Source organism: Rana temporaria, chromosome 1 (genome assembly GCF_905171775.1).
Source record: "Rana temporaria chromosome 1, aRanTem1.1, whole genome shotgun sequence".
Lineage (NCBI taxonomy): Eukaryota > Metazoa > Chordata > Amphibia > Anura > Ranidae > Rana > Rana temporaria.
The window spans coordinates 49492869-49507128 of NC_053489.1; the positions used below are offsets into that span (position 1 = coordinate 49492869).

Here is a 14260-nt window from a genome sequence, read left to right on the forward strand (position 1 = left end):
TTGCTAGAATGCATCGTTTTCTGTGAATGGCTGAGCGGCGATCAGGTACTATACTGTGTTCTGGGTATGAGACAGGAAGGTCTCGGCTTGAACCCGGAACACAGTGCGATAGGTTGTATGTGGCCTCGGCTACATACAGTTTATACCGCACATCCAGCGGACACTCACATTAGTGAAGGACATACTGTAGTTCGTTTGGGTCAGACCAGTAGTGTATTTAGGTTTTGTGCCGCCCTAAGCCTGACCAAATTCGTGCACCCCTTAATTTAAATATGACCCACCCCTTCCTGTCAAGGCCACACCCCGTTCTGTTTAAGACCTGCCCTGAAATTTTCGAGTGAGGACACTAATTCTGAGGGCCCGAGGCAATGGATTCCCTTAATTTGCATAGATTTCCTCTCACTTCCTGTTTGGCTATGGGGCAGGAAGTGAAGAGAAATCTCTGCAATGGGACAGGGATGGTAAAAAATAAACTGACAGGGGCTATAACCCTCCCTTACACTCTCCAAAATGGAATAAAAGTGTTGCCTATAGTTCGACTTTAAGCACATATTTCTGAAAATTTTATGGAGAGGACTTGGAAGATATAATCATGTCAATGGTACAGCAAAAAACATATAGCACAGTGAGAGGTTTGTGGTCCAGAATGATAGGACAGTCGAAATTAGAAGTGGCACCCTCCCTCCCCCCACAGTTGCGGAATGCTGACCGCCCACATACCGGAAGCAGTGCGGCCGCTTTATGGGTAGTGTAGCGCAATCTGGCAGGGACTCTTTCTGTGCTGCCCTAGGCCGGGGCCTTGTTGGGCTAGGCCAGGATACAGTGTTGGGTCAGACTATGTAAATTCTAACAAAAGCTGGAGTTCAGCTTTTAGTGTTTTTCTCTGAGCAGATTCCCATAAACCTTTTCATTTTCCACATTTGCGTCCGCTCTTTTCGTTTTTGGCTGCCCACTTTTTGCGTTGTTGTGGAGAGTGGAATACAAGGGTTATGGCTGCAGCAATATGCCAGAACCTCAGTACTGTATTCTTCAGCCATCGATTCTCTAACCGTGGTCTGAGTGGCGGATTCGTCACTGGATCACTTTTAGAGCCCATTCACACCTAGGAGTTTTGTCGCCTGTAGCGCGACGCTCACAAACGCCAGAGGGACCAAAATACATGAAAGTCTATGGGGATGGTTCACATCTGAACGCTGATGCGCCTGACGCCCATCGCCTGTAGCCAAAAAAAGTTCAGGACCCTTTTTTGGCGCGCGTATCGGGCGGTTTGGGCGTATTTGAGCGTTTCCATTTCCCATAGAAAGTAATGGAAACGCTCGATTCAAGCGACAACGGGCGTTTGCTACGGGCGTTTCGTCGCTTTAATCAATAGAACTTGTCGCCCATGCAGAAGATTAAGAAATTCTACCAACATGGCAACAAGTGATGAAAAGATGATAGTTTTTCCTATTGGCTAAAATAAAAACGTCAAAATACAAAAACGTCGGACAACGCTGTATGCAAACGCGCAAATAAGCATGAATACGCGTGACAAAACGCCGGAAAAAAACGCCGAACGACCGACGCTCAGGTGTGAATGCAGCCTTAGACGTGGCGGGTCCCGGTGGTTTTCAGGCTTATCTGGCGGATCGGAACGCCCGATATCCGTTCCTGCGGTTACGGCTGCTGGTCACAGAGATGAGCGATGAGCAGAGGAAAGTTGGCCTCCATTCTTCTCTATGGCCTTGGAGGACAGGCGCAACATCATAACATCCCTTCCGGTTCTGGTCCAATGTAAACCAGGCCTTTTTTTTTTTTTTTTTTTAAAGCACTAGATCTATTTTTATTTTTTGATCTAATGCTTTAGATTGTAGAAGAGAGATTTGGGAACTTATTGACCCCAGATCTCTCCATAAAGAGGACCTGTCACTGCTTATTTCTATCACAAGAGATGTTTACATCCCTTGTGATAGGAATAAAAGTGATTTTCGCTTTAAAAAAAAAAAAAAAAAAAAAAAAAGTTAAAATAAAAAAAGGTAATGAATAATAGATTTTTTTCCTAAAGCGCCGCCATCTCTCTGTGCTTGATCACAGTGGTGAACATATATGTAGGTCACACCCACATAGGTAAACGGTGTTCAAACCACACATGTGAGGTATACACCATGAACATCAGAGCTACAGCAATTAATCTGGCACTAGAACTTCTCTGTAACTCTAAACTGGTAACCTGTAGAAATTTTTAATGCATTGCCTATAAAGATATTTACTCAGCATTTTATTCATTAAAGTGTATTTTTCCCCCCCCAAAAAAATGCATTTGAAAAAATGCTGGGCAAATAATGTGTGACATAAAGGATTGCGACAATCGCCATTTTATTCTCTAGGGTCTCTGCTAAAAACCAAAAATATATAATATTTGGGGGCAGGGCCGCCATCAGGGGGGTACAGGCAGTACACCTGTAAGGGGCCCGGAGGTCCCCAGGGGCCCGGATGGCAACCCCCCTTTTTTTTAGGGGTCCGGAGGTTCCCAGGGGTCCGGAGGCCCACAGGACCCCAGATGGCAACCCCCCCTTTTTTTTTTATATATATATTTTTTTATTTCTTTTTTATATATATATATATATATTTTTATTAATATATTGCTCCCTCCAGTAGACCCCTATGAAAGATCAGTTGAATGTGAGAGACCACCAGTAACTCAAGGGGTACATTTCATAGGTGTGCGCAGCCTATGGCATTAGGGTATGCACCCCAAAGCGCAACACACATGCGTGTGTGTGCATGTGTATGTATACGAACAGTGTCAGTAGAGCAATGGACAGTGTCAGTATATATATTTTTTTATATATTTATTTTTTATTTCTATATATTTTTTTTTTTTTAGAAAACCCGTTAGGCCCCTTTCACATGTCCGTTCCGCCTGTCCGTTCATTACAAGTCCGTTAATGGACTTGTAATGAATCCCTATGGGAACGCGTCCGTTAGCGGATGGAGCATCCGCTAGCGTCCGCGTCCGTCGGGATCCGGTTTTCGGACGGAAGAAAACCCTATTTTTCTTCCGTCCGGCGGAACGGAACTGATGCAGACGGACAGACGGTCCGTCTGCATCCGGTTCCCCATAGGGCAGAGCGGAGCTGAGATAGGGCGGTCCCTGCACTGTGTGCGGGGACCGCCCTATCCGCCAAGAGCTCAGCGGGGATCCCCGCTGAGCCGACGGAGTGGACAGGACAAACTGAAAGGACGTCTGAAAGGACCCTAAGGGGGCTTTGTTGAAATATCAGGGCTCTAAACAAATCTAAACAAATCTTCCCCATGTGGGATGATTAGGGTGTGCCCAGGCACACCTGGCACACCCTGTGCGCATGCCTATGGTACATTTAGAAGAGACTTTGAAACTAGTAAAAAAATAATTCTTATTCTTATTTGTAAAAATCCTTTACTTGATGCATTAATGAGCCTTTCTCTGTTTTGCAGACGTTGAATCCAAAATGGAATGAGGAGTTCTTTTTCCGAGTGAGTACTTTCTATTTTTCCTGCTATTATTGTGCCTAGTTACAGGCTATCTTCTCTCTCCATGTACGCTTCCTGTAGAACGGTCTGGATGAGGGTGAGAATGGAATGAAGAGGCCGGGGTTATTTTTCCACTGTGTTTTGTCCATTAAGTCTTTTTATAGAACTTCAATTGGCTTAGCAGACAGGCTTAATCTCCCTTCTGCAAAGCGCTGGATAAGAGGCGAGTGCATTGCAGGATAAGGCTCGGGCCTGGGCCTGCGGGGATATAGGTAGTAGATCTCCACAAATAGCAGATTATGGGGCAGTATATATTAAAGAGAGATTCAGAACCAGTTTAACCACTTAAGCCCCGGACTTTAAGGCAGGTAAAGGACCTGGCCAGTTTTTGTGATTCGGCACTGCGTCGCTTTAACTGACAATTGCGCGGTCGTGTGACGTGGCTTCCAAACAAAATTGGCTTCCTTTTTTTCCCACAAATAGAGCTTTCTTTTGGTGGTATTTAATCACCTCTTTGTTTTTTATTTTTTGCGCTATAAACAAAAATAGAGCGACAATTTTGAAAAAAATGCAATATTTTTTACCTTTTGCTATAATAAATATCCCCCAAAAATATATAAAAAAAAAATTTTTTTCCTCAGTTTAGGCCGATTTTACCTATTTTTGGTAAAAAAAAATCACAATAAGTGTTTATCGATTGGTTTGCGCAAAATTTATAGCGTTTACAAAATAGGGGATAGTTTAATTGCATTTTATAAAACATTTTTTTTTTACTACTAATGGCGGCGATCAGCAATTTTTTTCGTAACTGCCACATTATGGCGGACACTTCGGACAATTTTGACTCATCTTTGGGACCATTGTCATTTTCACAGCTAAAAATGCATTGTTTACTGTGAAAATGACAATTGCTGTTTGGGAGTTAACCACAAGGGGGCGCTGAAGGGGTTATGTGTGACCTCATTTGTGTTTCTAACTGTAGCGGGGTGTGGCTGTAGGTGTGACTTCATCGATTGTGTCCCCCTATAAAAGGGATCACACGATCAATGACGGCGCCACAGTGAAGAACGGGGAAGCTGTGTTTACACACATCTCTCCCCGTACTTCAGCTCCGGGGACCGATCGCGGGACTCCAGCGGTGATCGGGTCCCGCGGATGCGGTCACAGAGCTTCGGACCGGGTCGCGGGCGCGCGCCCGCGACCCACGGCTGGGCACTTAAAGAGGACGTACCTGTACGTATATGTGCCCAGCCGTGGCATTCTGCCGACGTATATGTGCAGGAGGCCGTCCTTAAGTGGTTAAAGGGTCGGTTCATCCCAAAGTGATATTTCAGTTGTATCTCAGGGACAACCAACATTGGTGGGATCTCCGCACCTTTTCCTTCTGTTCTCTTTATTTCATTTATAGAATGTTGACTTTGGCATTCGGAATGGGAACACAATATACCAGCTTTGTGATACCGAGGAACCCTTCAAAGAATTGTCATGGCTTGGGGGACCCCCTGCTAAATTGTGACATCTCTAGCTTGTAGCACATTTTCGTGGTGAGCAAGTTGTAAATATATTAAATTCCTAAAAGAGAGACCCGGAGTAAAAGGAAAGCAAAAAACGAAGGGGGTTAAAGGGGTTCGGAGATGGGAGTCCATTTGTAAGAAAATAAGTTGGCAGAGATTTATGTGATTGGTGTCCAAGGTAGAAACGGGTGGAGCCGTGGGGGGGGGTTCTAACAGGGTGTGGTAGGGACTTCTCTCCCGCCCATCCGCCCCATTGTTTTCTCTTTTACCCTATTTTGTGGTTGGGGTAAGGTGACCAGATTTTTAAAATGAAATCCGGGGACATATTTTTTTTATTGGCAAATGATAAACTATTTTATATGCAAATTTTCCTCAAATTATTAATGCAGTCAGTGGTGTAGTGTGGGGTTGTCAGCACCCAGGACAGGGCAAGAAATGTGCAACCCCGGCCAGACTTTTAGAACTCCCTGAGTCCCTTCCACTAGTACAGTAGTACTGACCAACTTCCTACACTGACCTACCTCACCACTGCACTAACCTACCTCACCACTGCACTAACCACTACACTGACCTACCTGATTCCTACATTGACCTACCTGATTTCTATACTGACCACTACACTGACCTACCTGATTCCTACACTGACCTACCTGATTTCTACACTGACCTACCTGATTTCTATACTGACCACTACACTGACCTACCTGATTCCTACACTGACCTACCTGATTCCTACATTGACCTACCTGATTTCTATACTGACCACTACATTGACCTACCTGATTCCTACACTGACCACTATACTGACCTACCTGATTTCTATACTGACCTACCTGATTTCTATACTGACCTACCTGATTTCTATACTGACCTACCTGATTTCTATACTGACCTACCTGATTTCTATACTGACCTACCTGATTTCTATACTGACCTACCTGATTTCTATACTGACCTACCTGATTTCTATACTGACCTACCTGATTTCTATACTGACCTACCTGATTTCTATACTGACCTACCTGATTTCTATACTGACCTACCTGATTCCTACACTGATCTACCTGATTTCTATACTGACCACTACACTGACGTATCTGATTTCTATACTGACCACTACACTGACCTACCTGATTTCTATACTGACCTACCTGATTTCTATACTGACCTACCTGATTCCTACACTGACCACTACACCAACCTACCTGATTCCTACACTGATCTACCTGATTTCTATACTGACCACTACACTGACGTATCTGATTTCTATACTGACCACTACACTGACCTACCTGATTTCTATACTGACCTACCTGATTTCTATACTGACCTACCTGATTCCTACACTGACCACTACACCAACCTACCTGATTCCTACACTGATCTACCTGATTTCTATACTGACCACTACACTGACCTACCTGATTTCTATACTGACCTACCTGATTCCTACACTGACCTATCTGATTTCTATACTGACCACTACACTGACCTACCTGATTTCTACACTGACCTACCTGATTTCTACACTGACCTACCTGATTTCTACACTGACCTACCTGATTCCTACACTGATTACCTGATTTCTATACTGACCACTACACTGACCTACCTGATTCCTACACTGATCTACCTGATTTCTATACTGGCCACTACACTAAACTACCTGATTCCTGCACTACCCACACCTACCCCCCACAAGAACAGTGTAGATCGTTTGATTTTTCTCACTTCTTCATGGCCTCCATGATAATCTATCGGAGCAGGGCTCTCCCCAACACCAGGTACGGTTCCCGACACCCAGCCCTCCTCAGTTTCCCCTGCCAAGAGCTTCTCCAATAGCCGCCGTACGCTCTTTAACGCCCCTCCGCTGTTCTCACACACACATGGGCCACCTGCACCAGAGGTATCATGTGGGATAGGCTGGACTACAGGAGTCCCTGGGAAGGGGATGGGGCAGCCAAGCACACTTAGGGGCACAGTAATGATTTTGCGCCCCCCCCCCCCAAATATTGCACCTGGGGCGAGAGTACCAGATGCCCCCCTCCATGCCACTGCAATAAAGGGACAAATCCAGGGACAGACTGGCTTCGGGGATAGTGTCCTCAATCCAGGGACTGTCCTTGGAAACCAGGGATGTCTGGTCACCTAGGTTGGGGGTGAGTTTTGGTTTGTTGTCATTCAGCCAGCAGGGTACAAGGTAGGTTGTAGGTTACTGTGGGCACAAAGGCACTTTTGTAGGGACCAATCTGAGGTACGGCTCTGTTGATCAGATGGTGGTACCTGCAGTTTATTGTCTCCAAGTCGGTGGTGGTGTGGCTGGAGGCCTAATTTAAGTTGGATCCAGGTACTTTCTTTTCTTGATGTCTACCAGGACTTGAGGCTCCATTTTATACTGTGTTTAATTTGTTATTTTATATGTTATTTATTGAGTTTGTTAATAAAAGGCTGCTTTGTCCATTTAACTCCAGCTTATTATCTGAGTGGTTACTAAGGCCGATTTTACAAGGTTCAAATCTTGGCTGCTTGTCCATACGGGATGTCCAGATACACTTAGAGGTCTGCAGGAGACCTGCATGGCACCAGCGAGTTTCTGATCGATGGTGTAATGCTTTACAGCAGGGGTGTCCAACTCCATTTCATCTAGGACCATTATGGTCACCCTCAAAGGGCCGGTTCCATCTGTAGCCCCCACTATTAAAAGTCAAGAGTCTCTCACCCTCCCATACATCACAGGGCACCCCCTTACCTTGTGTTCCTGCCAAGAAGAAGCTAGGGGCAGAGATGGGATGCATAAAGTGCAGGGTCTGGGGAAGGACCAGAGGAAGGCTGGAGTCTGCTGAATACCGAGACCAGGGAAGGAAATGAAGTGCAGAATCTGTAGAAGGAGTTCTGTCCTCCTCTCTGCTGCTGACTGCTGAGACAAGGTGAGGCCGGATTTGGCCCCCTGGGCCTTGTGTTTAACACATTTTACAGGCTCAAAAAATAATAATAAACACACATTTTTTTTGTTTACCTGCATAAAAATGTGTATATATATATTTTTTAAAGTGAACTTATTCTAACCAAACCAAACCCGGACCAAAATGCAGGTAAAGGACCTGGCCAGTTTTTGCGATTCGGCACTGCGTCGATTTAACTGACAATTGCGGGGTCGTGCGACGTGGCTCCCAAACAAAATTGGCGTCCTTTTTTCCCCCACAAATAGAGATTTCTTTTAGTGGTATTTGATCACCTCTGCGGTTTTTATTTTTTGCGCTATAAACAAAAATAGAGCGACAATTTTGAAAAAAATGCAATATTTTTTCCTTTTTGCTATAATAAATATCCCCCAAAAATATATAAAAAAACTTTTTTTTTCCCCTCAGTTTAGGCCGATACGTATTCTTCTACCTATTATTGGTAATATTTTTGGTTTGCGCAAAATTTATAGGGCCGGATTTAGATACCTGAGCGTATCTGTCTGGCCGGCGTAACTTTGGGCGCAAGTTTCGTATTCAGAAAGAACTTGCGCCCTAAGTTACAGCGGCGTAACGTATGTGGGCTGGCGAAAACCCGCCTAATTCAAATGGGGATGTTGGGGGCGTGTTTTATTTAAATTTGCTTTGACCCCGCGTATTTTACGTTTTTTTAACTGTAGGTGGGCGGGGCTGGACGTGTGACGTCATTGATCGTGCTTCCCTATATCAGGGAACACACGATCAATGACAGCGCCACAGTGAAGAATGGGTAAGCTGTGTTTACACACAGCTCTCCTCGTTCTTCAGCTCTGGGACTCCAGCGGCGATCGGGTCCCGCGGTCACGGAGCTTCGGACCGTGACCCACGGCTGGGCACTTAGAGGATGTACGTGCTTGTGCCCAGCCGTGCCATTCTGCCGACGTATATGTGCAGGAGGCGGTCCTTAAGTGGTTAAGAGGGTTGTAAAGGTTCATGTTTTTTCACCTTAAAGTGGATGTAAACACCCAATTTTTTTTTTTTGATGTCACAATGTAGAGAATATGATTATTCTATCATCTGTGCCCAGTCTTGCCACACAGAGTTAATCCAGCTCTGAGAAATCATCTTTTATTGTTCAGTGAAAATTAACAGACTTCCAGATAAAACCCTATCTAAATTAAAATTCCGAAAGCCTCTCTCCTTGCTTTGAGTGACAGGTTATTTACATATCTAGCTTGGACATGTTTATCATATGTTATGTTTATCATAATATGAGGTGAATCACAGGTCATTGTATATTACCAGGATGTGTTATGTGGGGGAGGGGTGGATTTCTCACTTTTTAGGCTTCATTTCCATGGACGTTTTTGCAGCCACTTTTTTTAGCCTTTTTTACAGCTTAAAAACGCCTGTCCATGTTTTTTTTTTTTTTTTTGAGCTGGAGCTCAAAAATGCAGCGGTAGCCTTTTTTGCGCGTTTTTTAGCGTTTTTTAACGTCTGGCGTTTTTACAGCTCTAAGGCTGAAGCTTCAGAACGCACTGGTCCTGTTTTTTTTTTTTTTTGCAGCTTAAAAACGGCTCAGCCATCTACAGCTCAAAAACGTCATGGTGGGCATGAGGCCATAGACTAACATGGAGAGCCGTTTTTAAGCTGCAAAAAAAGCTCAGAAAAGTGGCTGTAAAAACGTCCATGGAAATGAAGCCTAACTGTGGATCACCTCATATTATGATAAACATAACATATGATAAACATGTCCAAGCTAGATATGTAAATAACCTGTCACTCAAAGCAAGGAGAGAGGCTTTCGGACTTTTAAATTAGACAGGTTTTTATCTGGAAGTCTGTTAATTTTCACTGAACAATAAAAGAGGATTGCTCAGAGCTGGATTAACTCTGTGTGGCAAGACTGGGCACAGATGATAGGAAATCTTATACTTTACGTTGTGACATTAAAAAACATTTTTGGGTTTACATCCACTTTAATGCATTCTATGCATTACGGTGAAAAAACATCCGAGGATTAGCGGAGCCCCCATTTACTTACCTGATTCCTCAAAAGCCTGGGGCCGTGAATGTGCTGGCTTCTCGGCCGGGCTTCTCGGCTCATTCATTGGTTGATTGATAGCAGCGCAGCCATTAGCTCCCGCTGCTGTCAATCAAATCAATGACGCGCCGGGGCCGAGTGATATATAGTCGGCGGCTATAGCCGCTGACGGTATCACGGGAGTGCGCCCACAACAACTAACCCCCATGGGAGAGAGCTCCCATGAAGGGGGTTAGTTATTGAGGGGAGGAAACGAGACAGCCGCCGAGGGACCCCAGAAGAGGATGATCGGGGCTACAAAACGAGCTGCACATTAATGGTAAGTATGACATGTTTGTTATAAAAAAAGGGGGGAACCTTTAGTGTCCCTTTTAAGCCTGTGGTTGACTTTCTGTATTAAATGAGCGAGTTTCTGTTCAGAGTTTGTATCGCCCTGCTTGGTTTTTATGGTGCCTCTTCTGAGTCCAGATTCAGACTAAAGGTTAATCAAGGATAAGAAAACCTGTTTCCCACCTCACCCGCGTTCATATAAAATAGTTTGCTGAAGGTTTACAATCAGGGTGGTGATCTTGTATCTGACGTGAAGGCCTTGCAGTTTATTAACTCACCTTTTGTTTAATGGTCACACTAATATTTACACGCGTTTCCTACCGTGGTATTGCCGTGGGTACTTCCAACGGGTGGGGGGGTGCACATAGCTCTCTCCACGCCACCCGGTGAATATGAGACTTTGCTTTTAATGAGGGGCAGCTGCCGGCTCAGCCTTCTGTTCCTGGCTGCAAAACTTCCACTAAATTCACTGTAAAGGTTTCCCAAAGGTCTGCCGTTTCCATCCTCATTTTCATCCCGGAAAAATGTTTGCCCGGGAGAAGTATGTGAAAGTGACATTTCATTCCAGCTTGGAGCGAGAGCTGCTCGGTCCCACCACATCAAGCATAACTTGTGGTTGAGCTCTTGACATTCCACAGCTCAAGTATTCACACTATCTAAGGGTATCAATCAAATGAACTAAATCCATATGCTGCAAATTGTTGCCACATAGTGTAGGCAAAGCGTCGTCAGATGCCCTGAGAATTCTCCTATCCGGACACAATCTGTTGGCGCTGGGCAGCGGTGAGCAAATTGATGATCCGCTTAGCTGCCCGCAGACCTCACCTGTTTGGCAATCTGCCCTTGTTGTGGTCTTTTTCTGTATAGACTGGCATCTGTTCATTTAACAAAAACAGTAACCATCTTTAAAGTGTCACTAAACCCACATCTTAAAAACTATCAATATATGGTGCATTACATGCTTTTCATACTCACTATGAGATTTGTTTTCTGTATTCTGCAAAAGACCTGGTTGATCCTGCTGCTCCCGATCTCCCCCTTCTGTTCATGTCCCCAATTCAGCTAGCGATTTTGTAGCTGTGGCGGCAACATATACATACACGTGTGTGTGTGTGTGTGTATATATATATATATATATATATATATATATATATATATATATATATATATATATATATATATATATATATATACATACCCGAGTATAAGCCGAGGCACCTAATTTTACCACAAAAAAATGGGATCTGCATGCCTCACTGTGCCCATGCCTCACTGTGCCCATGCCTCACTGTGCCCATGACTAGACTGACGTTTAACATGGGAGTCTATGGAAGGGGTGCAGACAAATCTTTCACCGCTCCAGGTGAGCCTCGTAAATCATTAAGGGTTGTTGAACCACCAGGGTGCTGGCGATGCTAATTGTAGCACATGGACGAAAAAACTCTGGATAGCCGCACTCCAAAATAACTTAAAATAAAGTAGGTCTTTTATTTTCAAATGCACATGCATTCACCGCCAACAACAGGTACAGAAATGGCCATTTCTGTACCTGTTGTTTGCGGTGAATGCATGTGCATTTGAAAATAAAAGACCTACTTTATTTTAAGTTATTTTGGAGTGCGGCTATCCAGAGTTTCTATGGAAGGGGTGGCCGGCTTTAAAAAAACCGGTGCTCCCCAGCTGTAGGTTGCCTAGAAAAACATCTTTGCACACTTATAGAGGAGAAATAGGGCTACATGTGTGCCAAGTTTCGGGACCAGGGGACCTACGACCGGCCAGTACCGGGTCCCCAAAGTCACCAGAGAAATGACCGTTTAACATGGCAGTCTATGGTAGGGGTGCCCGGCTTTGAAAAATCGGTGCTCTTCGGCCATAGGTCCCCTGGACTACAAACTTTGCACACTTGTAGAGGAAGAGTGGGGCTATATGGGTGACTCAAGTATAAGCCGAGGGGGGCATTTTTGGCACAAAAAAATGTGCTGAAAATCTCAGCTTATACTCGAGTATATACGGTATCTGGGCCAGATCCACATACATCTGCGCCGGGCACAGCGTATCTAAGACGCGCTACGCCGCTGTAACTTACTTTTTGTTGGTTTGAATCCTCAACGAATTTGCGCCGTAAGTTACGGCGGCGTAGTGTATCTCTCGCGGCGTAAGGGCGTGGAATTCAAATGGCTGTGATGGGGGCGTGTTTTATGTTAATACGTCGTGACCCGACGTAATTAAAGTTTTTTTTTAACTGCGCATGCGCCGTCCCTGGGGGTATCCCAGTGCGCATGCTCGAAATTAAACCGGAACCAGACAATGCTTACGACTGTGACGTCATTCTACGCAAATTCCTATTCGTGAACAACGCAAAAAATTCAAAATTGTACGCGGGAAGGACGGCCATACTTAACATTGAGTACGCCACCATATAGCAGCTTTAATTATACGCCGGAAAAAGCCTAACGCAAACGACAGAAAAAAAATGCGCCGGGCCGACGTACGTTCGTGGATCGCCGTAAATAGCTAATTTGCATACTCAGAGCGGATTACGATGGAAACACCACCTAGCGGCCGCCGAAAAATTGCATCTAAGATCCGAAGGCGTTCGAAGACATACGCCTGTCGGATCAAGCCGAGATGCCGTCGTATTTTGTTTTGAGGATTCAAAACAAAGATACGTCGCGGGAATTTTGAAATTACGCCAGCGTATCAATAGATACGCCGGCGTAATTTCTTTGTGGATCTGCCCCTATATATATATATATATATATATATATATATATATATATATATATATATATATATATATATGTGTGTGTATATATATATATATATATATATATATATATGTGTGTGTGTGTGTGTGTGTGTGTGTGTAAAGCAAAGCGTAACTTGATGGCACTATATAAGTACCTATAATAAAATATATATTGTACATTCACATCAGTCCTTACCCTCAAAGAGTTTACAATCTGAGGTCCCTAATTCACCTTCATAACTACACATACTAGGGCCAATTTAGACAGGAGCCAATTAACCTCCCAGCAGCAATGGCAGCCCCCTTGTTTATTTCATGACGGGTTTATTTAAGGTACTGAAACGTTATTTTGCTTTTAACAAGTTGCTGTTTCCCTGTGCAGGTCCATCCAACTAATCACAGGCTACTGTTTGAAGTGTTTGATGAGAATCGATTGGTAAGTACATTGCTGCCTGCCTATTGTTTTATATGATTTACTGCATTGAGTTAATCATTCAGAAAGTGGGGGACACAATCTGAACACCAAGGAAAACATTTACGTTCTAAATCTTAACTGCTTGAAAGAAATTTTGTTTTTCAATGTATTTTGCTACGTTAATGTAAGCGTTGTAATATAAAGTGTACGCTATTATCACACTTTTAAAAATGTATTTTAAAAGGTTTATGTAATAATGTATTACCTGTTAGTGACATACTAGAATTGCCCTTAACTCATGTCTGTCGATCTGTCTTGCACATCTTTAAAATGGTGCTTGGTGACATCACAGTCCATGGTCATTTCTGCAAACAAGTACGAGGAGGATGCTTTAGGCACATCCTTTTGCCGCCACCACTACCCCTGTGCCACCCACCTTCAGTCATACCAGAAACTCATTCTATTCTATGATCCTGCTGTTTGGCCACCATATCGGATATGCTTAAAAGCCTTTTTACATAGAACTTCTTTAACAATTTTTCATGAGTTGGGTTGCCTGCTCTTTTCTCAACCCTCTCCAATTGCCCGTCTTGGGCTCAGCATGTAGAATGTGATACAGAATGTGCATAGCCAATGTGTAAATACATACTGGGGCCAATATTGACAGGAGCCAGTTTACCCACCTACATGTCTTTGGAGTGTGGGAGGAAATCGGATTACCCAGAGGGAACCCACGCAAACATGGGGAGAACATGGCAACCCAAGCAAAAGTGGGGA

The 14260-nt window shown here is 44.1% G+C and overlaps 1 protein-coding gene across 4 annotated transcripts in view; it reads left to right on the top strand.

Moving 5' to 3' along the window:
• NEDD4L (NEDD4 like E3 ubiquitin protein ligase) overlaps positions 1-14260 on the top strand; it is a 615111-nt gene that overhangs the window by 313925 nt on the left and 286926 nt on the right. For all 4 annotated transcript variants that reach the window (XM_040337654.1, XM_040337707.1, XM_040337690.1 and 1 more), the window contains 2 exons: positions 3457-3495; positions 13451-13504. In XM_040337654.1, the coding sequence (XP_040193588.1) occupies positions 3457-3495; positions 13451-13504 (93 nt within the window). The remainder of the gene's footprint in view (positions 1-3456; positions 3496-13450; positions 13505-14260) is intronic.